The following is a 23,276-nucleotide window of genomic DNA, read 5'->3' as shown; positions in this document are numbered from 1 at the left end:
ACAGAAGAGTGTCGAATCTCAGAGGCATTGAGGGTACGGGAAAAAAAAGGCCACGGGGCCTGCCTGCCTGGTTAAGGGAGGTGGCCAGGGTGACATCTGACGCGTGCTCTCCACCTGGAAGGGAATGGACTCGTCCACCGCGTGCATCGCGGCCTTGGTAATGTCTGCCTTGAAAGCCAGGCGGGCCTCAGTCGTCAGGGGAAAGATGGTGGCTTTGATAAGTGGGCGGGCTTTGTCTGCATAGTTGGGGACCCACTGGGCATAATATGAAAAGAACCGAGGCATCTTTTCAGGGCCTTGGGGCAGTGGGGAAGGGGAAGTTGCAGGAGGCGCGCATATAGTAGGGGTCGGGCCCTAGGACTCTGTTTTCCACGACAAAGCCGAGGATAGCTAGTTGGATTGTGCGGGAAAATGCATTTCTCCTTGTTGTAGGTGAGATTGAGGGCTTGGGCGGTTTGGAGGAACATCTGAAGGTTAGCGTCGTGATCCTGCTTACCACGGCCGCAGATGGTGACATTATGCAAGTACGGGAACGTGGCCCGCAGCCCGTACTGTTCCACCATTCGGTTCATCGTTCTTTGGAAGACCAAGACGCTGTTGGTGACGCTGAAGGGAACCCTGAGGAAGTGGAAGAGGTGGCCGTCTGCCTCAAAGGCTGTGTAGTGGCGGTCTTCCGGGCGAATTGAAAGCTTGTGGTAGTGCGGGCTTCAGATTTTCCGTGGGAGAACACCCGGTAGTGTACAATCTGATTCACCATGTCCGCGATACGGGGAAGGGGGTACGCATTGAGTTGCGTGTACCGATTTATGGTTTGGCTGTAGTCTGCAACCATCCGGTTATTTTCCTCCCGGTCCTGACGACCACCACTTGGGCTCTCTATTACTGGCCTCGATGACCTCCTCCCTCAAGAGCCGCTGGACCTCCGACTTGATAAAAGTCCTGTCCTGGGGCACTATACCGCCTGCTCTGGTGGCGGCGGGTTTACAGTCGGAGGTGAGGTTCGCAAGAGCGAGGGAGGGGCGACCTTAAGGGCCACGAGGCTACATATGGTGAGAGGTGGCAGGGGCCCGCTGAATTTAAGGGTCAGGCTCCTGAGGTTGCACTGGAAGTCCAGTTCTAACAAGAGAGGAGCGCAGAGATGGGGAAGACATACAGTTTAAAATTGGCGTACTCGGTGCCCTGTATCGCGAGGTTCGCGACAGTGTACCCCCGGATCTGCACTGAATCTGATCGGGAAGCAAGGGAGATTGTTTGGGAGCAGGGGAAATCTGGAGAAACAGCGCCTTACCATGTCTGGGTGTACGAAGCTCTCCGTCCTCCCAGTGTCAAACAGACAGGGTGTTTCGTGCCCATTGACCCGGTGACGGTCATCATGGAGTTCTTGAAGTGCTTGGGCAGTGACTGGTCAAGAGTGACAGCGCCGAGCTGCGGGTAGCCGGCAGCCCTCTCGGTCGTACGTGTCTGGCGGCGTTTAAGATGGCGCCAGATGGCGGCCCTGTCAGGTTGCACGTGATGGGCGACGTTGAAGATGGTGGCCAAGATGGCGGCCCTGTCGGTTGCACGTGATGGGCGACGTTGAAGATGGTGGCCAAGATTGCGGCCCCCATGAGTCGCACAGTCGGGTATAGTTAAAGATGGCGGCCCCCACGGATAACATGAGGCGGATGACATGTCAGAAGGGGGCGGGTACCGGCAGGCACGGCAGGCCAACGCTGCAGGTCTGCGGGCCTGTGAGTCTGTGAGTTAGCCCTGCGATGTTCGGAGCTTTGCGTCGGGCCAAGCAGACTTTAGGCAAAGTGTCATTTCTTGCAGCAGTCGCTGCAGGTTTGTGTTCCGATCGTAGAGCAACGCTGTCTGAGGTGCTGGTTCTCACCGCAGAAATAGCAGGGCTGCGGGGTAAATCTGGAGGAACAGCGCCTTACTGTGTCCGGATGTATGAAGCTCTCCGTGCACCCAGAGTCAAACAGACAGGGCGTTTCGTACCCATTGACCCGGTACGGTCATCATGGAGTTCTTGAAGTGCTTGGGCAGTGACTGGTCGAGAGTGACAGCGCCGAGCTGCGGGTAGCCGGCGTGGTCGGTGGTAACGGGGTGGTCCCAAGGTGGCGGCCCTCGTCGAGTCGTACATGCCCACCTGGGTTGGGCTGGCAGCCGTGCGGCACAGGCCTGGGACACCCTCGGGGTCGGGTGATTGGTCGCGCATACCGGCGCCCCACGAGGGAATCGCGTGGTCAGAGGGGAAAGCATTTAAGCTCTGAAAGCTACCTCGAACGAGGGTGGATAGTTTTATCGAGGGCGTTTCTTTTTCGAGCAGGCGCTGTCTGACATAGTTGGACCATACTCCAGCCACAAAGGTGTCCCGGATGGCGAGTTCCGTGTGCTGTGAGGCCGTGACGTCCTTGTAGTTCCAGTTTCGAGCGAGTACCCTCAGGTCGCATAGATATTCCTCCAGCAATTCCCGGGGTGTTGATGACACGTGGTGAGGAGATGCCTTGTGAACACTTCGTTACCGGCCTCACATAATGTCTCCTCAGGATAGCGACCGCGTCTGCGTACGTGGTCGTGTCTTCGATTAGTACGGAGATTCTGTGGCTCACCTGGGCGTGGAGGAGACTCAGCTTCTGTGCCTCAGTGACGGCGGGCGAGGAGGAGGCTGCCGGGTTAGGCCTCAAAGCAGTGGAGCCAGTGCAAAAAGATTCCCTTGGCTTCACGCTGCCTGTGGGTTCCGATTCCAGTCGGTCAGGTTTGAGGCCGGTTTCCATTGCGATATCATAGCGTTTTAAATTGATGTGACCATCAATTCACAACGAGACAATTAGTAGAAGTGAACAGTGGTTTTAATAAGCTAGATCTGTGCCTGCCTGCGGACTGCTCTGTACTGAGTGCCCCCTACAGGCTTACAGGTGTTATATTCCACCCCCGACAGTGCGGAGCCACAGGCGGAACCCACAAGGGCATCAACATAATACAACACAGTACAGTGTGGAATTGTAGCAGCATACATTCACCACACCCAGTTCACAAATCTTGGTCCAATCCCACACCGCTCCAGAACTGCCATCAAGTACCCACATTCTACCCGGTCAAACGCTTCTTCGCATCCAATGCCACAACCACCTCTGCCTCCTTCCCCTCCGCCAGTACCATAACCACATTTAATACTCTCCTAATTTTCGAAAAGAGCTGCCTCCCCTTCACAAACCCCGTCTGATCCTTCACCTATTACCTTTGGGAGGCACTCCTCTAGCCTACCTGCCAGTACATTCGACAATATCTTTGCATCCACGTTTAAAAGTGATATGGGCCTATACGACCCACACTCCATTGGATCCTTATCTTTCTTCAGTAACAGGGAAATCGATGCCTGTCTCAAGGTTTGTGGAACACCCACTTCCCTTCTCAAACATCCCACATCAGCGGTACCAGCTTATGTCAAAGAGTCATTGGACTCGAAACGTTAGCTCTTTTCTCTCCCTACAGATGCTGCCAGATTTGCTAAGATTTTCCAGCATTTTCTCTTTTCTTTAGAAATTCCTGCATCTCCCGGCCTCCCCCAGATGGCTCTGACCTGTACAATCTCTCATAGAATTCCTTAAAGACCCTGTTAATCTGATCGGAGCTACCACCAACTTCCCTGTCCCCCACCTGGACAATTCCCTTGCCGCAGCCTTTCTACGGAGCTGAATCTGTCCAACACTAGGGATTCTATAATTCTATAATATGTCGCAACCTGGCCTTGGTATTACACAGACTTAATGGCAGGATTCCCGTGCAAAGGCAGTAGAAGGTTTGCTGACCGATATGGAGATGGCAAGCCCCTGTGTCTATTTCCATTACTAGGTGTGTCCATTTACCTGTAGTTGATCCAAATCGATGCCACTTTATGGGGCGTGATTAAATTCAGCTGCATCAGTCATCCCTCCACGTGGGCCACATGTAAGGCCTTAGCTTGAGGCGAACTTATCATCTGCCAGGCGGCGTGTTCTTCTTGCGAATTGTGGCAGCTTGGTTTCCATGCATTCGGCGACCGTAAGCTTGGCAGCTGTCGCTGGTATTCCCCGGCATTCTCTGGGGGCGATATAACACTGGTCTGTTGTGGCCCTGATCATTCAGTCCGGATGCGGTGTTGCAACAGTTGGTTGCTGTGTTGTGGCGATTTTGTCATGCGACCACTACCCTGAGAGGGCACTGGATTCCTGCTTGGGGTTCGACCAACACTATAGATGCTGTAGTCAAAGCAACCTTGGAGTTCCTGAACCCCTTCTCAGCAATTTTGTAGGGCAGGCTAGCGCGATTTCCCTCTTTAAAAGTCCAGTGTAGGCTTTGCCAACAACTTTCTGAGTGGCCATATTATTAAGTTCACACATCAAAGGGTCCCTTACCATCGCCGAAAGGGATGGACCAAACTTGCAATGCTCAGCCAGACTTCGGAGTCGAGTTAGAAAGTCCCTAGCTGACTCCCCTGGAGCCTGCGCAGTAGTATTGAATCGGTACCGTTACATATCCTGAATGTGGTGCTCAAGAACCAACTGTGTTTCTAACCAAGTTGTTCCATGCTCTGTAATTTGGAATCTATCTTACTGAAGTGGAAATATTCTCAGGGAGCCCTGTCCATAAAAGCAAGACAAATCGTACCCAGCCAATGACCAAATGATCAGACAATTTCAAACACATGTAAGTAATTAACAGTACCATGATCAGGCAGCAGGAATCCATCAATAATCTGTTCAATGATGCTTAGCTTTGTTTCTGCCAAGACCATTCAGCACCAAAATTCTTAGTCCAAGTATGGATAAAAAAGTGCATTCCACAAGCTAGGTGGACACCAAGGCAGCATCTGGCTGAATGTGGCAGTAAGAGGACAGTTTAATGGAAATCAAGGGGAAAATGTCTACTAGCTCGAGCCATACTGAGCAGTAAGGGAGGTTTCCTAAGGTTATTGGCAATCAATCATCTCAGCCCTTGGACATTGCTGCAGGAATTCCACGGGTAGTATCCTGAGCCCAACCACATTCAGCAACATCATCAATCACTTTTTCCCGCCATCAGAAGGTCAAAAAGTGGGGATGTTTACTGATGATGGCATTGCATTCAATTTCCATTCACAACTTCGCAGGGTAAGAGTCCATCTTGTCTATTCCCTTATATCCCCTTTCTATTATTCTGATGTTTTTATTACTGATCCATGAGTATACAAAGCATACAAAATGGCGAGGATTAGCGGGAAGCCAGAGGATTGGGAAGCCTTTAAAAGTGAGCAGAGTACAACTAAAAAAGCAACAAGGGGGAGAAGCTGAAGTATGAGTGCAAGTTAGCTAGTAATATAAAGGAAGATAGGAAGAGCTTTTTCAAATATGAAAGTGAACAGAGAGGCAAAATAGAAATTGGACCACTGGAAAATGTGGCTGCAGAAGTAATAATAGGAAACAGAGAAATGGCAGTTGAACTGAATAGTTACTTTGCCATCAGTCTTCACAGTGGAAACACAAGATGGCAGCCGGTGACTAGTGGTGTGCCTCAGGGGTCTGCGGAGACCACAACTTTTCAAAATATTGATTAATGATCTGGAAGATGGAACTAAAGGAAACTTGGGTAGAGTGGACGTGGAGTGGATGTTTCCATTTTTCGGAAAAACTAGAACCAGAGGACACCATCTCAGACTAAAGGGACGATCCTTTTAAAACAGAGATGAGTGTGGTCATCTGTAGAACTCTTTGCCGCAGAAGGCTATGGAGGCCAAATCACTGAGTGTCTTTAAGACAGAGATAGATAGGGGGCGCAAAGTGTTCGCGTCGTTGTGACGCCGTCGCGTTTCACGCGGCGAGAAACGGGCGTTGGGGCAACCGATTCTGGCGCCACAGGCGGTCAGTTCACGCCACTTCACGGAGCCAATGGACGTCGCGCCAACCCGCGCATGCGCAGTTGGGACGCACCAACCCACGCAGGGGATTTCTTCAGCGCGCCAGCCCCTACGCAACATGGGTCTGGGGCTGTCCGCGCAACAAAGTAGGCCTGAAGGGGGAGAGGCCGGGCCGCCAATTGGTGGGTCCTGATCACGGGCCCGACCCCATCAGAGGCCCCCCCCCCCCCTCAAAAGGCCCCCCCCCCCGACCCTTCGCGCAGGAGTACTCGCCGGCAGCGACCAAGGGTGAACGACGCCGGCGGGACGCTGCCATTTCCACACGGCCACTCGGCCCATTCGGGCCAGAGAATTGGCAGCCTGGCCGCGGACAGCAGCCTGTGACAGGCACCGCGCCAAACGCACTGGTGCAAATGGCACCGATGTTCCGCACCTCGGAGAATCTTGCGCCGGTGTTGGGCGGCGTGACGCGGTTGCGCTGATTCTCCGGCCCGGGGCTCGGGAGAATCGCGCCCAGGGTTCTGATTAATAAGGTAATCAGGGGAGTAGTAGGGAGAATTGGGGATGAGAAAATATCAGCCATGATTCAATGGCGGAGCAGACTCGATGGGCCAAGCGGCCGAATTCTGCTCCTATGTTTTATGGGTGATGAGATACTCTTCCTGTATGAATTCAGCTCCAGTACCCATGACACAATTTAGGACAAGCAGCATGCTTCATTGGTACTCCATCCATTACATTAAAATCCTTCCCATCACTGATAACCGTTCCTGAGATTAAGTGTTGACGCCGGGCAGGATTTCGTGGAGTTGTAGGACAGCAAAACTGGCTCTGAACCTGGACTGATTCAGCGACTGAGGGGGCTAGCACCAGCACCACGTGGAGCACAATCGATGCAATGAAAAATGGTGCAGGGTCTGTGATTGCCACTTGGGAGGCTGACAAGCTGCAGCCGTACATACACATTACAATCCCCATTCACACTCATCCCAGCCAACAAGATGGCACTGGCTGTGCTGGAGCGCACCCTTCCTGCTGATGGGTCAGCTGGGGCCAGAGGATACCTAGGGGAGTGCCCTGGGGGTCACCCATACGACCTGTGGCCTTAATTTCACTGTGGGCAGTCAGCAGTGTGCACAGCCGCATGGCTACCTTGTCGGCCGCGGTAATGGTGCTTCATGCCCGTCCACCCTGACCCTACGGCCTACCTCCTGGCCACTCCCCGCTACTCCCCCCTGGCCCTGGCAGAAACTCCCAGCCATCGGCACAACTGTCAGAAAACTATGGTGATGTTGGACACTTTCCGTACCGCTCTCTCCTTCTCAGCAGCCACGACACCGGTTTCACAATTTTTAAATGCACAAGTGAAACTCACCATCAGAAATTTGGCCCATCAGAGGCGGAGAATCACGGAGGCCCCTGAGAACACCAGGTCGGGCCCACTAATGATATGCAAACAGTGTTTACTGTGCATGTGTTCTGTAACGCATTGACGCCGCTATCGAGGAGACGGAGAATTGCAATTTGATGTGAAATCGGCACCCATCACGATTTCGGCTTCGGAACCGATTCTCCGCCCAATTGCATTTCGCAATTAAGGTGTCAGCCAATGGAGAATCCCACCCCATACTCTGGGTACATTAGACCAACTTTCCAAGAAGTCTTGACAACACCTTTCAAAACAATGATTTCTGCCAAATATAAGAATTCAACTATGGGAATACCCTTAGCTGCAATCTCCCCTTCAAGTTACATACCATCCTGCCTTGGAAATATTACCTTTTGTTTTTCATTACTGAGTCAAACCTTGGAACTCCCTCCCTAACTGTGGGTGCCACATGGTGAAGGAAGACCTGCCATTGCCATCTCAAGGGCAATTAGGGATGGACAGCTGTTAACAGCTCTACCAAATAACCGGCACAAACAGGAGAGGCTGCATGGTATTCTGCCATGTATCACTCTATGATTAGGTAGACCAGGTTAGATTTTCTACTTGTTAATTGTTAACTTTCTCTACCTAAACCTTTCCTTGGTCATCTGGGGTGAAATTCTCCGAAGACCTACGTGACGCCCATTTCCGGCGGGCAAAAGCGGCGCCGGTGACTCCGGCGTTGCGGCCTGCTTTTAAGCCCTAAATCTCTGTTCCCGAAAGGGCCAGCAGCAGACTGACGCTCTACGCGTCAGTTTCACCCGCTGCGGAAGTGGCGCGTCGGTTGATGTCGGGCGACATCATCAACGTCGCCCGGCGTTTTGGGGGGGGGAGTACCGACGTTTTGGGGGGGGGGGGAGTACCGGCATTCGGGGGGGAGATGTACCCGGCGGTTTGGGGGGGGGGAATACCGTAGTTTTGGGGGGGGGCGGGAGTACCGGGAGTTTTTGGGGGGGGCGGGAGTACCACCGGCGTTGTGTGGGGGGGGGGGGGAGTACCGGCGTTTTGGGGAGGGATTACCAGGCTTTTTGGAGGGGGGGGGAGTACTGCCCGGTTATGGGGGGGGGGAGTACCGGCGTTTGGGGGGGGAGTAACCGGCGTTTGGGGGGGGAGAGGATACCGGCGTTGTGGGGGGGGAGTTTACCGGCGTTTGTGGAGGGAGCGCGGGGGTGGGGTAGCGTACCGGGTAGTAGGGGGAGGGGGGAGGGTAGGGTAGGGGTGTGGGGTAGTGGTGGGGGGGATAGGGGTGGGGGGTAGGGTTAGGGGTGGGGGTGGGGGGAGTAGGGGTGTGGGGGTAGGGTAGGAGAGAGATTAGAGGGGGTAAGGGAGTTGGGGTAGGGGGCAGCGGCGTGCAGTAGGGAGGGCGACGGTGCCGTGTGGCCCCGGGCATCAGCAGATCTTCCTCAAGGCTCCCCTTCCTCCCAGCTGCCTTGTCTTTGTTTGAGAGAGAGAGAGAGAGGGAGATTGTGGGGACAGACAGAGAGAGAGAGACAGAGAGAGGGAGTCCCGTCCGTCCTCTGGCTGAGAGCAGGGCTTTGGTGAGTATATTGCAATCTGCCTAAACCCAGGAATATTGCCTGGTTAGAATGCAGAGGGAAATGCTGGGATCCCGGAGTGGGAGATGTGTCTGGATTTGTCTATTTCAGCTTCAGCCTCTGCGATTTCAGGTCAGTTTCACAACAACAGGAAAAACGCACAGAGAGAGAGGGAAAAACTTTTGGCAAAGTTTCTGGGTTCTGCCTTTATAATTCACAGCGCAGAAAGGGTTCTGCGCTGTGAATTATCAAGGCACCTTTTTCTAATCCTGGGGAGAAACAACCTTTTGAAGAGTCTGAGGAAATAAGCAGGAATTTGGATTAATTCTGCCTCCCCACCCCCTGGGCCTCTTTCTCCTCCCTCCCCCTTTCTCCTCCCTCCCCCTTTCTCCTCCCTCCCCCTTTCTCCTCTCTCTCTCTCACATTCTCTTCATCCTGCCCTTTGTTCCAGAGCTATTTAATCCCCCTGTGCACTGGCACAGATTTACAGTGCGGTTTAGGTTCTGTGTTTACCCCAGGTGTGGGGTCGGGGAAAAGAGGGAAGGTTCGGCATTCCTCAGGGGCACTGCATTGAACCACCCCCACCCCCCTCCCAAATCATCCTCCGTCTAACCTCATCCATCCCTCTTTTCCCCGTCCCCCATCTGCACGCCGCTGCCCCCTACCCCAACCCCCTACCCCTACCCCCCTACCTCTACCCCTACCCCTACCCCCCACCCCCCCACCCCTACCCCCACCCCCCCCACCCCTACCCCCACCCCTACCCCCCCCACCCTTACCCCACACCCCCCCCACAAACGCCGGTACTCTCCTCCTACCCCCCCACCCCCACCCCACACCAACGCCGGTACTCTCCTCCTCCCCCCCCAACACACCACACAAACGTCGGTACTCTCCTCCTCCCCCCCCCACACAAAAGGCGGTACTCTCCTCCTCCCCCCCCCCCCCCACAAACGCCGGTACTCTCCTCCTCCCCACCCCCACCAACGCCGGTACTCCCTCCCCCCCCCCCAAACGCCGGTACGCCCTCCTCCCCCCCCAAACGCCGGTACTCCCCCCCCAAACGCCAGTACTCTCCTCCTCCCCGCGCCGCACTCGATGTAGGTAACTGAACGGCGTCAACCATCATCAATGGTTGATGCCGTTATAAACCTACTGTGATTTTCGCCGACGTGACCCGTGGCCACGTCGGCGGGACTTCGGCCCATCCGGGCCGGAGAATTATTCAACGTAAAAATTAAATGACATCCCGCCAGTGCCAGCTGTTCTCGGAGGCTGCCGGCGGGATTTGAACTCCGCCGTTTAATGGCGGTTCGGTAAATTTAAAACATGGAGGGAGAGGGAATAACGCCGCCGCCGGCCGATTCTCCGACCCTGCGTGGGGTCGGAGAATTTCGCCCTATAAGAGAGTTGCAAAGGTTCGAATCAATAATTATTTTGCCAATTTATTGTCTTTCTCTTTTTTAATAAAAACTACTCAAGCTAACCTGGATGGTGTGTGAATCACTGGCTTGACCAAGGATTTCCAGTAAAGCTGGATCAGAGACAAAGAAGAACCTCGGAAAAAGCAACCTCTTCTTTTCCAAATATCTGGCAAAAAACAAAAATTTGAAAATACATAAGAAACTCTCTAAGAACACCTTCTAGTTCTCATTTTGATCCTCTTTGTTTGATAGATACACTGTGTAGATTTCCAGTAGTGTTGTTAATGGTGAAGCGGTGAATATGCTGAATTTGAATTTGAATTTAAGATATTTGTAGTAAGCTCCAAACTATATTCGAGAGTATTTAACACATTGCTGGCAGATATTGGACGCAATTCTACCCCCCCCGCCCGACGAGTGGGAGAATTGCGGGGGCGCCGGGCTGCCCCGGCACCCGCACGCGATTCTCCCACCCCCACAAAATGGCGCGCCAGGATTTACGGCAGGCTGCTCGGAGAATCGGCGCTCGCCATTGGTAATGGGCGAGCGGCGATTCTCCGGCCCGAATGGGCCGATCGGCCTGCCCAATACGACGGGTTCACGCCAACGCCAACCACACCTGGTCGCTGCCGGCGTGAACAGTGCACGAACGCTGCGGGGGCGGCCTGTGGAGGGGGGGGAGGGAGGATCGAGCACCGGGGGGGGCGCTCAGAAGGGTCCGATCGGCGGGCCGGTGTCTCTGAAGGACGCACTCTTTTACTCCGCTGCCCTGCAAGATCACTCCTCCATTTCTTGCTGGGAGGACGGCAACCGCGCATGCGTGGGTTGGCGCCGGCCAACCTGCGCATGCGCGGGTGACGTCATTTACACGGCGATCCCGCGATTCTCCCAACGGGAGACTAAGTCCTGACGCCGGAGTGAAAACCGGAGTGTTTCACTCCGGCGTCAGAGGCCGCTCCTCTCCCCCTATTCTCGCACCCCCGGGGGGGGGGCTAGGAGCGGTGCCATGTAATTTACGCGTGCCGGGCCTTGGCGCCACGTGAAAGCGGCGCCGTGTAAATTACGCGGCCGGCGGCGTATAAATGACGTCACCAGCGCATGCGCAGATTGGCCGGCGCCCCGCAAGAAATAGAGAAGTGATCTTGCGGGGCGGCGGAGTAAAAGAGTGCGTCCATCAGAGACGCTGGCCCGCCGATCGGTGGGCACCGATGTAGTGACAATAAAATATTATTATATTAAATCATTGATTTATGTAGTGAAGAGCTCGGGTCCCAGCAACTATCCCATCCGGGCCGGAGAATCGGCGCTTGACCGTTACAAACGGCAAGCGGTGATTCTCCGAGCGGCCTGCCGTAAATCTCGGCGTGCCGTTTTGGGGGAGGGGTGGGAGAATCGCGTGCGGGTGCCAGGGCGGCGTGGCGGGACTCGCCCGGTGCCCCACGATTCTCCCACTCCGCGTGAGGGGGGTGAATTGCACCCTATATTTCCACGATCTGTGAATATGCTCATGGTGAACTATTTCCTATTGTAATTACAGGTGTCGACTACATCAGTAATTGCAATTGCATGTCTCTGTATTTGATTATGTTTTGACATGAGGAATTTTGAGCAGGACTAAGTTATCAACTTGAGTTTTCTCCATAATTCAATGCTCTCATGGCATACTTTTGCCCAGCTACACTTTCCTGCTTGATCTTCACATCCCACGTTTGCCCATTCACTCAACTTGTCCAAATAACACTGAAGGATCGCTGCATCCTCCCACAGCCCACCCTCCCACCCAACTTGTGTCATTAGGGCAGAACGGTAGCATTGTGGATAGCACAATTGCTTCACAGCTCCAGGGTCCCAGGTTCGATTCCGGCTTGGGTCACTGTCTGTGCGGAGTCTGCACATCCTCCCCATGTGTGCGTGGGTTTCCTCCGGCTGTTCCGGTTTCCCCCCACAATCCAAAGCTGTGCAGGTTAGGTGGATTGGACATGATAAATTGCCCTTAGTGTCCAAAATTGCCCTTAGTGTTGGGTGGGGTTACTGGGTTATGGGGATTGGGTGGAGGTGTTGACCTTGGGTAGGGTGCTCTTTCCAAGAGCCGGTGCAGACTCGATGGGCCGAATGGCCTCCTTCTGCACTGTAAATTCTCTGAAATCTATTAAATCTGAAAATTTGGATTTATAACACTTAGCATTCTCATCTAAATTGGCTGGTTTAGCTCAGTAGGCTAGACAGATGGTTTGTAATGCAGAACAAGGCCAGCAGCACAGGTTCAATTCCCGTACCAGTTTACCCGAACAGGCGCTGGAATGTGGCGACTAGGGGCTTTTCACAGTAACTTCATACTTGTGGCAATAAAAGATTATTATTATTAATGGAGGATAAGGTTGAATCCATTTGGGTGGAAATCAGGAATAGTAAGGCGAAAAAGTCACTGATAGGAGTAGTCTATCGGCCACCAAATAGTAACGAGATGGTGGGGCAGGCAATAAACAAAGAAATAACTGATGCATGTAGAAATGGTACAGCAGTTATCATGGGGGATTTTAATCTACATGTTGATTGGTTTAACCAGGTCGGTCAAGGCAACCGTGAGGAGGAGTTTATAGAATGTATCCGCGATAGTTTCCTAGAACAGTATGTAATGGAACCTACGAGGGAACAAGCGGTCCTAGATCTTGTCCTGTGTAATGAGACAGGATTAATTCATGATCTCATAGTTAGGGATCCTCTCGGAAGGAGCGATCACAATATGGTGGAATTTAAAATACAGATGGAGGGTGAGAAAGTAAAATCAAATACTAGTGTTTTGTGTTTAAGCAAAGGAGATTACAAGGGGATGAAAGAAGAACTAGCTAAGGTAGACTGGGAGCTAAGACTTTATGGTGGAACAGTTGAGGAACAGTGGAGAACCTTCCAAGCGATTTTTCACAGTGCTCAGCAAAGGTTTATACCAACAAAAAGGAAGGACGGAAGAAAGAGGGAAAATCGACCGTGGATATCTAGGTGAGGACCTTGAGAGGATTGTTATCACTAAGGAGGGAGTGATGGGCAAGCTAATGGGGCTAAAGGTAGACAAGTCTCCTGGCCCTGATGGAATGCATCCCAGAGTGCTAAAAGAGATGGCTAGGGAAATTGCAGATGCACTAGTGATAATTTACCGAAATTCACTAGACTCTGGGGTGGTCCCGGTGGATTGGAAATTAGCAAACGTGACACCACTGTTTAAAAAAGGAGGTAGGCAGAAAGCAGGAAATTATAGGCCAGTGAGTTTAACTTCGGTAATAGGGAAGGTGCTGGAATCTATCATCAAGGAAGAAATTGCGAGGCATCTGGATAGAAATTGTCCCATTGGGCAGACGCAGCATGGGTTCGTTAAAGGCAGGTCATGCCTAACTAATTTAGTGGAATTTTTTGAGGACATTACCAGTGCAGTAGATAACGGGGAGCCGATGGATGTGGTATATCTGGATTTCCAGAAAGCCTTTGACAAGGTGCCACACAAAAGGTTGCTGCATAAGATAAAGATGCATGGCATTAAGGGTAAAGTAGTAGCATGGATAGAGGATTGGTTAATTAATAGAAAGCAAAGAGTTGGGATAAATGGGTGTTTCTCTGGTTGGCAATCAGTAGCTAGTGGTGTCCCTCAGGGATCAGTGTTGGGCCCACAATTGTTCACAATTTACATTGATGATTTGGAGTTGGGGACCAAGGGCAATGTGTCCAAGTTTGCAGATGACACTAAGATGAGTGGTAAAGCTGAAAAGTGCAGAGGATACTGGAAGTCTGCAGAGGGATTTGGATAGGTTAAGTGAATGGGCTCGGGTCTGGCAGATGGAATACAATGTTGACAAATGTGAGGTTATCCATTTTGGTAGGAATAACAGCAAACGGGATTATTATTTAAACAATAAAATATTAAAGCATGCCGCTGTTCAGAGAGACTTGGGTGTGCTAGTGCATGAGTCACAGAAGGTTGGTTTACAAGTGCAACAGGTGATTAAGAAGGCAAATGGAATTTTGTCCTTCATTGCTAGAGGGATGGAGTTTAAGACTAGGGAGGTTATGTTGCAATTGTATAAGGTGTTAGTGCGGCCACACCTGGAATATTGTGTTCAGTTTTGGTCTCCTTACTTGAGAAAGGACGTACTGGCGCTGGAGGGTGTGCAGAGGTGATTCACTAGGTTAATCCCAGAGCTGAAGGGGTTGGATTATGAGGAGAGGTTGAGTAGACTGGGACTGTACTCGTTGGAATTTAGAAGGATGAGGGGGGATCTTATAGAAACATTTAAAATTATGAAGGGAATAGATAGGATAGATGCGGGCAGGTTGTTTCCACTGGCGGGTGACAGCAGAACTAGGGGGCATAGCCTCAAAATAAGGGGAAGTAGATTTAAGACTGAGTTTAGGAGGAACTTCTTCACCCAAAGGGTTGTGAATCTATGGAATTCCTTGCCCAGTGAAGCAGTTGAGGCTCCTTCATTACATGTTTTTAAGGTAGAGATAGATAGTTTTTTGAAGAATAAAGGGATTAAGGGTTATGGTGTTCGGGCCGGAAAGTGGAGCTGAGTCCACAAAAGATCAGCCATGATCTAATTGAATGGCGGAGCAGGCTCGAGGGGCCAGATGGCCTACTCCTGCTCCTAGTTCTTATGTTCTTATGTTCTTAAGTCATTGATTTATGTAGTGAATAGCCGGGTCCCAGCAACTATCCCTGTGGTACCCCACTCGTCACTGCCAACCAATTAGAAAAAGACCTGTTTATTGCTACCCTTTTTTTGTTCCTGTTTGCCAACCAGTTTTTTATCCATCTCAATACACTACCCCAATCTAATGCATTTTAATTTTACATGCTGTATCTATAATGTGGGACTTTGTCAAAAGCCTTCTGAATGTCTAAATAAATCACATCCACTGGCTCCTTCCTCGTCAACTCTACTAGTTATATCATCGAAGGTGCGTTTGTGAAGCATGCTTTCCCTTTCATGAATCCATGCTGACTTTATCCGACCCTGTCACAGTTTTCCAAGTGCTCTGCTATTAAATCTTTTAGCAGGGCACTAGCATTTTCCCTACTCATGGAATCAGCCTGATTGGTCTATAAAATCCTGTTTTCTCTGTATCTCCTTTTTTAATAGTGGAGATTACATTAGCTCCCCTCCAATCTGTCGGAACTGTTTTAGAATCTATAGGATCTTGGAAGATGACCACTAATGATTCCACAATTTCTAGGGCCACTTCCTTAAGTACTCGAGGACATAGATTATCAGGCCCTGGAGATTTATAGGCCTTCAATTCCATCAATTTCCCCAACACCATTTCTCTACCAATACTGATTTTTTTCAGTTCCTAGCTCTCACTGAACCCTATGTTCCCCAACATCACTGGAACATTATTTGTGTCCTCTTTTATGAAGACAGAACCCAAAGTATGTATTAAGTTGCTCAGCTATTTCTTCATTCCCCTTTTTCTGACTGTCAGGGACCATTTGCCTTTACTAATCTTTTTCTCTTCACTTACCTGTAGAAGCTTCAACATTCAGTTTTTATGTTTTCTTCAAGCTTACTCTCATGCTCCATTTCCCCTTCTGAATCTATTGCCTTTTTCCTTGCTGAAATGTAAACTGCTCCCAAACCTCAGGTCCGTTGTTTTTTTCTGGCCAATTTGTTTACCTCTTCCTTGGATATAATACTATCTCTATTTTCACTGGTCAGTCATGGTTTGTCCATCTTTTCCATTTTATTTTTGCGCAAGACAGGATCGACAATTGAGCTAGTTTAGCTCAATGGGCTAGACAGCTGGTTTGTAATGCAGAACAAGACCAGCAGCGTGGGCTCAATTCCCATATCAGCTTACCCAAACAGGCGCTGGAATGTGGCGACGAGGGGCTTTTCACAGTAACTTCATACTTGTGACAATAAAAGATTATTATTATTATTGTTGCAGTTCCCCAATGCAATCTTTGAATGTTTGCCATTGCTGATCCACCATTGACCCTTTAAGTAATGTTCCCCAACCCATCATAGCCAATGTGCGCCTCATAAAATCGTAGTTTCCTTTATTTAGAATCAGGACCTAAATCTCAGTGTTTCTGCTCTGACTCTCACCTCTCGCTTTTTGACTCTCAATTACTGCTCTTGTTAAATCTCTGCACTGACTCTCAGGTCTTGCTCTTTTGAAATTTCCACTCTGACTCTCAACACCAGTTCTTTTTTTTAAATTCCAATTAGGGGGAATTAAATATAGCCAATCCACCTACCCTGCACAACCTTGGGATGTTGGGGTGAGACCCAGGGAGACATTGAAAGACTATGCAAATTCCTTATGGGCAGTGAACCAGGGCCTGGATCGAATCTGAGTCCTCAGTGCCATGAGGCAGCAGCGCTAAACACTACGCCACCGTGCTGCACCTCGCTCCCGTTCATTTTAAATCTCAGCTCTGACTTTCAGTTTTCGGGTTGCGAGATGACAGGAGAAGCAGAAAGTGCGGTAGCGAGCAAGGATTACCGGGTGCTACCCAACGGCTGTCCCGGCGAGACTACCACTGGTCTCTAACGCCAACTCTAAGCTCCTGCTCTTTTTAGATCTCTGCTCTTACTCTCAGCTCCTGTTCTTCTTAAAACTACACTCTGTCTCTCAGCTCCCGCTCTTTTTAAATCTCCACTCTGACTCTCAGCACCCGCTCTTTTTAAATCTCCGCTCTGACTCTCTGATCCTGTTCTTTATAAATCTCCGCTCTGAATCTCTGCTCCCGCTCTTTTTAAGTTCTGCTCTGACTTCCTGCTCCCACTCTTTTTAAATCTCCGCTCTGACTCTCTGCTCCCGTTCTGACTCTCAGCACCCGCTCTGACACTCAGCTCCCACTCTTTAAATCTCCGCTCTGACTCTCTGCTCCCGCTCCGACTCTCAGCCCCCACTCTGACACTCAGCTCCCACTCTTTTTAAATCTCCGCTCTGACTCTCTGATCCTGCTCTTTATAAATCTGCGCTCTGACTCTCTGCTTCCGCTCTTTTTAAGCTCTGCTCTGACTTCCTGCTCCCGCTCTTTTTAAATCTCCACTCTGACTCTCTGCTCTCGCTCTGACACTCAGCTCCCACTCTTTAAATCTCCGCTCTGACTCCCTGCTCCCGCTCTGACTTTCAGCCCCCGCTCTGACACTCAGCTCCCACTCTTTAAATCTCCGCTCTGACTCTCAGCTCCCGCTCTTATTAAATCTCCGCTCTGACTCTCAGCTCCCGTTCTTTTAAATCCCCATTCTGACCCTCCGCTCCCGCTCTTTATAAATCTCCATTCTGACTCTCAGCTCCCGTTCTGACTCACTGCTCCCGCTCTGACACTCAGCTCCCACTCTGTTTAAATATCCGCTCTGCTCTCAGCTCCTGTTCTTCTTAAAACAACACTCTCACTCTCTGCTCCCGCTCTCACTCTCAGCTCCCGCTCTTTTTAAATCTCCACTCTGACTCTTTGCTCCGGCTCTTTTTAAATCTCCGCAATGTCACTCCGCACCCGCTCTTTTTAAATCCCCATTCTGACTCTCAGCTCCTGCTCTTTTAAGTCCTCTGCTATTACTCTCAGCTCCTGTTCTTCTTAAAACTACACTCTGACTCTCAGCTCCCGCTCTTTTTAAATCTGCACTCTGACTCTCTGCTCCCGCTCTGACTCTCAGCACCCGCTCTGACACTCAGCTCCCACTCTTTAAATCTCCGCTCTGACTCTCAGCTCACGCTCTGACTCTCTGCTCCCGCTCAGACTCTCAGCTACCGCTCTTTTTAAATCTCCGCTCTGACTCTCAGCTAGCGTTCTTTTTAAATCCCAATTCTGACCCTCCGCTCCCGCTCTTTTTAAATCTCCGCTCTGACTCTCAGCTCCCATTCTGACTCACTGCTCCCACTCTATTTAAATCTCCGCTCTGACTCTCAGCTCCTGATCTTTTTAAATCCCCATTCTGACCCTCCGCTCCACCTCTTTTTAAATATCCGCTCTGAATCTCTGCTAATGCTCTGACTCTCAGCACCCTCTCTGACACTCAGCGCCCACTCTTTTAATCTCCGCTCTGACTCTCTGCTCCCGCTCTGACTCTCAGCACCCGCTCTGACCCTCAGCTCCCACTCTTTAAATCTCCGTTCTGACTCTCTGCTCCCGCTCTGACTCTCAGCACCCGCTCTGACACTCAGCTCCCACTCTGACTCTCAGCTTCCACTCTGACTCTCAGCACCCGCTCTGACACTCAGCTCCCGCTCTTTAAATCTACGCTCTGACTCTCAGCTCCCGCTCTTTTTAAATCTCCGCTCTGACTCCGCTCCCGCTCTTTTTAAATCTCCGCTCTGACTCAGCTCCCGCTCTTTTTAAATCTCCGCTCTGACACTCAGCTCCCACTCTTTAAATCTCCGCTCTGACTCTCAGCTCCCGCTCTGACTCTCAGCTCCCGCTCTTTTTAAATCTCCGCTCTGACTCTCAGCTAGCGTTCTTTTTAAATCCCAATACTGACCCTCCGCTCACGCTCTTTTTAAATCTCCGCTCTGACTCTCAGCTCCTGTTCTTTTTAAATCCCCATTCTGACCCTCCGCTCCCCCTCTTTTTAAATATCCGCTCTGACTCTCTGCTAATGCTAGGACTCTCAGCACCCTCTCTGACACTCAGCTCCCACTCTTTTAATCTCCGCTCTGACTATCTGCTCCCGCTCTGACTCTCAGCACCCGCTCTGACACTCAGCTCCCACTCTTTAAATCTCCGCTCTGACACTCAGCTCCCACTCTTTAAATTTCCGCTCTGACTCTCAGCTACCGCTCTTTTTAAATCTCCGCTCTGACTCAGCTCCCGCTCTTTTTAAATCTCCGCTCTGACTCTCTGCTCCCGCTCTGACTCTCAGCACCCGCTCTGACACTCAGCTCCCACTCTGACTCTCAGCTTCCACTCTGACTCTCAGCACCCGCTCTGACACTCAGTTCCCGCTCTTTAAATCTACGCACTGACTCTCAGCTCCCGCTCTTTTTAAATCTCCGCTCTGACTCAGCTCCCGCTCTTTTTAAATCTCCGCTTTGACACTCAGCTCCCACTCTTTAAATCTCCGCTCTGACTCTCTGCTCCCGCTCTGACTCTCAGCTCCCGCTCTTTTTAAATCTCCGCTCTGACTCTCAGCTAGCGTTCTTTCTAAATCCCAATACTGACCCTCCGCTCACGCTCTTTTTAAATCTCCGCTCTGACTCTCAGCTCCTGTTCTTTTTAAATCCCCATTCTGACCCTCCGCTCCCCCTCTTTTTAAATATCCGCTCTGACTCTCTACTAATGCTCTGACTCTCAGCACCCTCTCTGACACTCAGCTCCCACTCTTTTAATCTCCGCTCTGTCTATCTGCTCCCGCTCTGACTCTCAGCACCCGCTCTGACACAGCTCCCACTCTTTAAATCTCCACTCTGACTCTCTGCTCCCGCTCTGACTCTCAGCACCCGCTCTGACACTCAGCTCCCACTCTGACTCTCAGCTTCCGCTCTGACTCTCAGCACCCGCTCTGACACTCAGCTCCCGCTCTTTAAATCTACGCTCTGACTCTCAGCTCCCGCTCTTTTTAAATCTCCGCTCTGACTCAGCTCCCGCTCTTTTTAAATCTCCGCTCTGACTCAGCTCCCGCTCTTTTTAAATCTCCGCTCTGACACTCAGCTCCCACTCTTTAAATCTCCGCTCTGACTCTCAGCTCCCGCTCTTTTTAAATCTCCGCTCTGACTCAGCTCCCGCTCTTTTTAAATCTCCGCTCTGACTCTCTGATCCTGCTCTTTATAAATCTCCGCTCTGACTCTCTGCTACAACTCTTTTTAAGCTCTGCTCTGACTTCCTGCTCCCGCTCTGACTCTCAGCACCCGCTCTGACACTCAGCTCCCACTCATTTTAAATCTCCGCTCTGACTCTCAGCTCCTGATCTTTTTAAATCCCCATTCTGACCCTCCGCTCCACCTCTTTTTAAATATCCGCTCTGACTCTCTGCTAATGCTCTGACTCTCAGCACCCTCTCTGACACTCAGCGCCCACTCTTTTAATCTCCGCTCTGACTCTCTGCTCCCGCTCTGACTCTCAGCACCCGCTCTGACCCTCAGCTCCCACTCTTTAAATCTCCGTTCTGACTCTCTGCTCCTGCTCTGACTCTCAGCTCCCGCTCTTTTTAAATCCCCATTCTGACCCTCCGCTCCCGCTCTTTTTAAATCTCCGCTCTGACTCTCTGCTCCCGCTCTGACTCTCAGCACCCGCTCTGACACTCAGCTCCCACTCTGACTCTCAGCTTCCACTCTGACTCTCAGCACCCGCTCTGACACTCAGCTCCCGCTCTTTAAATCTACGCTCTGACTCTCAGCTCCCGCTCTTTTTAAATCTCCGCTCTGACTCAGCTCCCGCTCTTTTTAAATCTCCGCTCTGACTCAGCTCCCGCTCTTTTTAAATCTCCGCTCTGACACTCAGCTCCCACTCTTTAAATCTCCGCTCTGACTCTCAGCTCCCGCTCTGACTCTCAGCTCCCGCTCTTTTTAAATCTCCGCTCTGACTCTCAGCTAGCGTTCTTTTTAAATCCCAATACTGACCCTCCGCTCACGCTCTTTTTAAATCTCCGCTCTGACTCTCAGCTCCTGTTCTTTTTAAATCCCCATTCTGACCCTCCGCTCCCCCTCTTTTTAAATATCCGCTCTGACTCTCTGCTAATGCTAGGACTCTCAGCACCCTCTCTGACACTCAGCTCCCACTCTTTTAATCTCCGCTCTGACTATCTGCTCCCGCTCGGACTCTCAGCACCCGCTCTGACACTCAGCTCCCACTCTTTAAATCTCCGCTCTGACACTCAGCTCCCACTCTTTAAATTTCCGCTCTGACTCTCAGCTCCCGCTCTTTTTAAATCTCCGCTCTGACTCAGCTCCCGCTCTTTTTAAATCTCCGCTCTGACTCTCTGCTCCCGCTCTGACTCTCAGCACCCGCTCTGACACTCAGCTCCCACTCTGACTCTCAGCTTCCACTCTGACTCTCAGCACCCGCTCTGACACTCAGCTCCCGCTCTTTAAATCTACGCACTGACTCTCAGCTCCCGCTCTTTTTAAATCTCCGCTCTGACTCAGCTCCCGCTCTTTTTAAATCTCCGCTCTGACTCTCTGCTCCCGCTCTGACTCTCAGCTCCCGCTCTGACACTCAGCTCCCACTCTTTAAATCTCTGCTCTGAGTCTCTGCTCCCGCTCCGACTCTCAGCTCCCACTCTTTAAATCTCCGCTCTGACTCTCTGCTCCCGCTCTTTTAAAATCTCCACTCTGACTCTCTGCTCCCGCTCTGACTCTCAGCATCCGCTCTGACACTCAGCTCCCACTCTTCAAATCTCCGCTCTGAGTCTTGCTCTCGCTCCGACTCTCAGCTCCTGCTCTGACACTCAGCTCCCACTCTTTAAATCTCCGCTCAGACTCTCAGCTCCCGCTCTGACTCTCTGCTCCCGCTCTGACTCTCAGCTCCCGCTCTTTTTAAATCTCCGCTCTGACTCTCAGCTAGCGTTCTTTTTAAATCCCACTTCTGACCCTCCGCTCCCGCTCTTTTAAATCTCCGCTCTGACTCTCAGCTCCCGTTCTGACTCACTGCTCCCACTCTTTTAAATCTCCGCTCTGACTCTCAGCTCCTGTTCTTTTTAAATCCCCATTCTGACCCTCTGCTCCCCTTCTTTTTAAATATCCGCTCTGACTCTCTGCTAATGCTCTGACTCTCAGCACCCTCTCTGACACTCAGCTCCCACTCTTTTAATCTCCGCTCTGACTCTCTGCTCCCGCTCTGACTCTCAGCACTCGCTCTGACACTCAGCTCCCACTCTTTTTAGATCTCTACTCTTACTTTCAGCTCCTGTTCTTCTTAAAACTACACTCTGACTCTCAGCTCCCGCTCTTTTTAAATCTCCACTCTGACTCTCTGCTCCCGCTCTGACTCTCAGCACCCGGTCTGACACTCAGCTCCCACTCTGACTCTCAGCTCCCGCTCTGACTCTCAGCTCCCGCTCTGACACTCAGATCCCACTCTTTTTAAATCTCCACTCTGACTATCTGCTCCCGCTCTGACTCTCAGCACCCGCTCTGACACTCAGCTCCCACTCTTTAATTCTCAGCTCTGAGTCTCAGCTCCCGCTCTTTTTAAATCTCCGCTCTGACTCAGCTCCCGCTCTTTTTAAATCTCCGCTCTGACTCAGCTCCCGCTCTTTTTAAATCTCCGCTCTGACTCAGCTCCCCCTCTTTTTAAATCTCCGCTCTGACTCTCTGATCCTGCTCTTTATAAATCTCCGCTCTGACTCTCTGCTACAACTCTTTTTAAGCTCTGCTCTGACTTCCTGCTCCCGCTCTGACTCTCAGCACCCGCTCTGACACTCAGCTCCCACTCATTTTAAATCTCCGCTCTGACTCTGTGATCCTGCTCTTTATAAATCTCCGCTCTGACTCTCTGCTCCCGCTCTTTTTAAGCTCTGCTCTGACTTCCTGCTCCCGCTCTTTTTAAATATCCGCTCTGACTCTCTGCTCCCGCTCTGACTCTCAGCACCCACTCTGACACTCAGCTCCCACTCTGACTCTCAGCTCCCACTCTGACTCTCAGCTCCAGCTCTGACACTCAGCTCCCGCTCTTTAAATCTCCACTCTGACTCTCTGCTCCCGCTCTGACTCTCAGCACCCGCTCTGACACTCAGCTCCCACTCTGACTCTCAGCTTCCACTCTGACTCTCAGCACCTGCTCTGACACTCAGCTCCCGCTCTTTAAATCTACACTCTGACTCTCAGCTCCTGCTCTGACACTCAGCACCCACACTTTAAATCTCCCATTTGACTCTCAGCTCCCGCTCTTTTTAAATCTCCGCTCTGACTCTCAGCTCCCGCTCTTTTTAAATCTCCGCTCTGACTCTCAGCTCCCGCTCTTTTTCAATCTCCGCTCTGACTCCCTGATCCTGCTCTTTATAAATCTTCGCTCTGACTCTCTGCTCCCGCTATTTTTAAGCTCTGCTCTGACTTCCTGCTCCCACTCTTTTTAAATCCTCTCTGACTCTCTG

General features: G+C 51.2%; 1 protein-coding gene across 1 annotated transcript in view; it reads right to left on the bottom strand.

The window, feature by feature from the left end:
• Positions 1-23,276, bottom strand: part of LOC119966923 (dynein heavy chain 8, axonemal-like) — a 1,786,259-nt gene that overhangs the window by 822,170 nt on the left and 940,813 nt on the right. The window contains exon 39 of the mRNA XM_038798881.1: positions 10,312-10,414. Coding sequence (XP_038654809.1) covers positions 10,312-10,414 — 103 coding nt within the window. The remainder of the gene's footprint in view (positions 1-10,311; positions 10,415-23,276) is intronic.

Source organism: Scyliorhinus canicula, chromosome 6, assembly GCF_902713615.1.
Source record: "Scyliorhinus canicula chromosome 6, sScyCan1.1, whole genome shotgun sequence".
NCBI lineage: Eukaryota > Metazoa > Chordata > Chondrichthyes > Carcharhiniformes > Scyliorhinidae > Scyliorhinus > Scyliorhinus canicula.
Note: the sequence above shows the minus strand (reverse complement) of the source record. Positions and strands in the feature narration are given on the sequence as shown.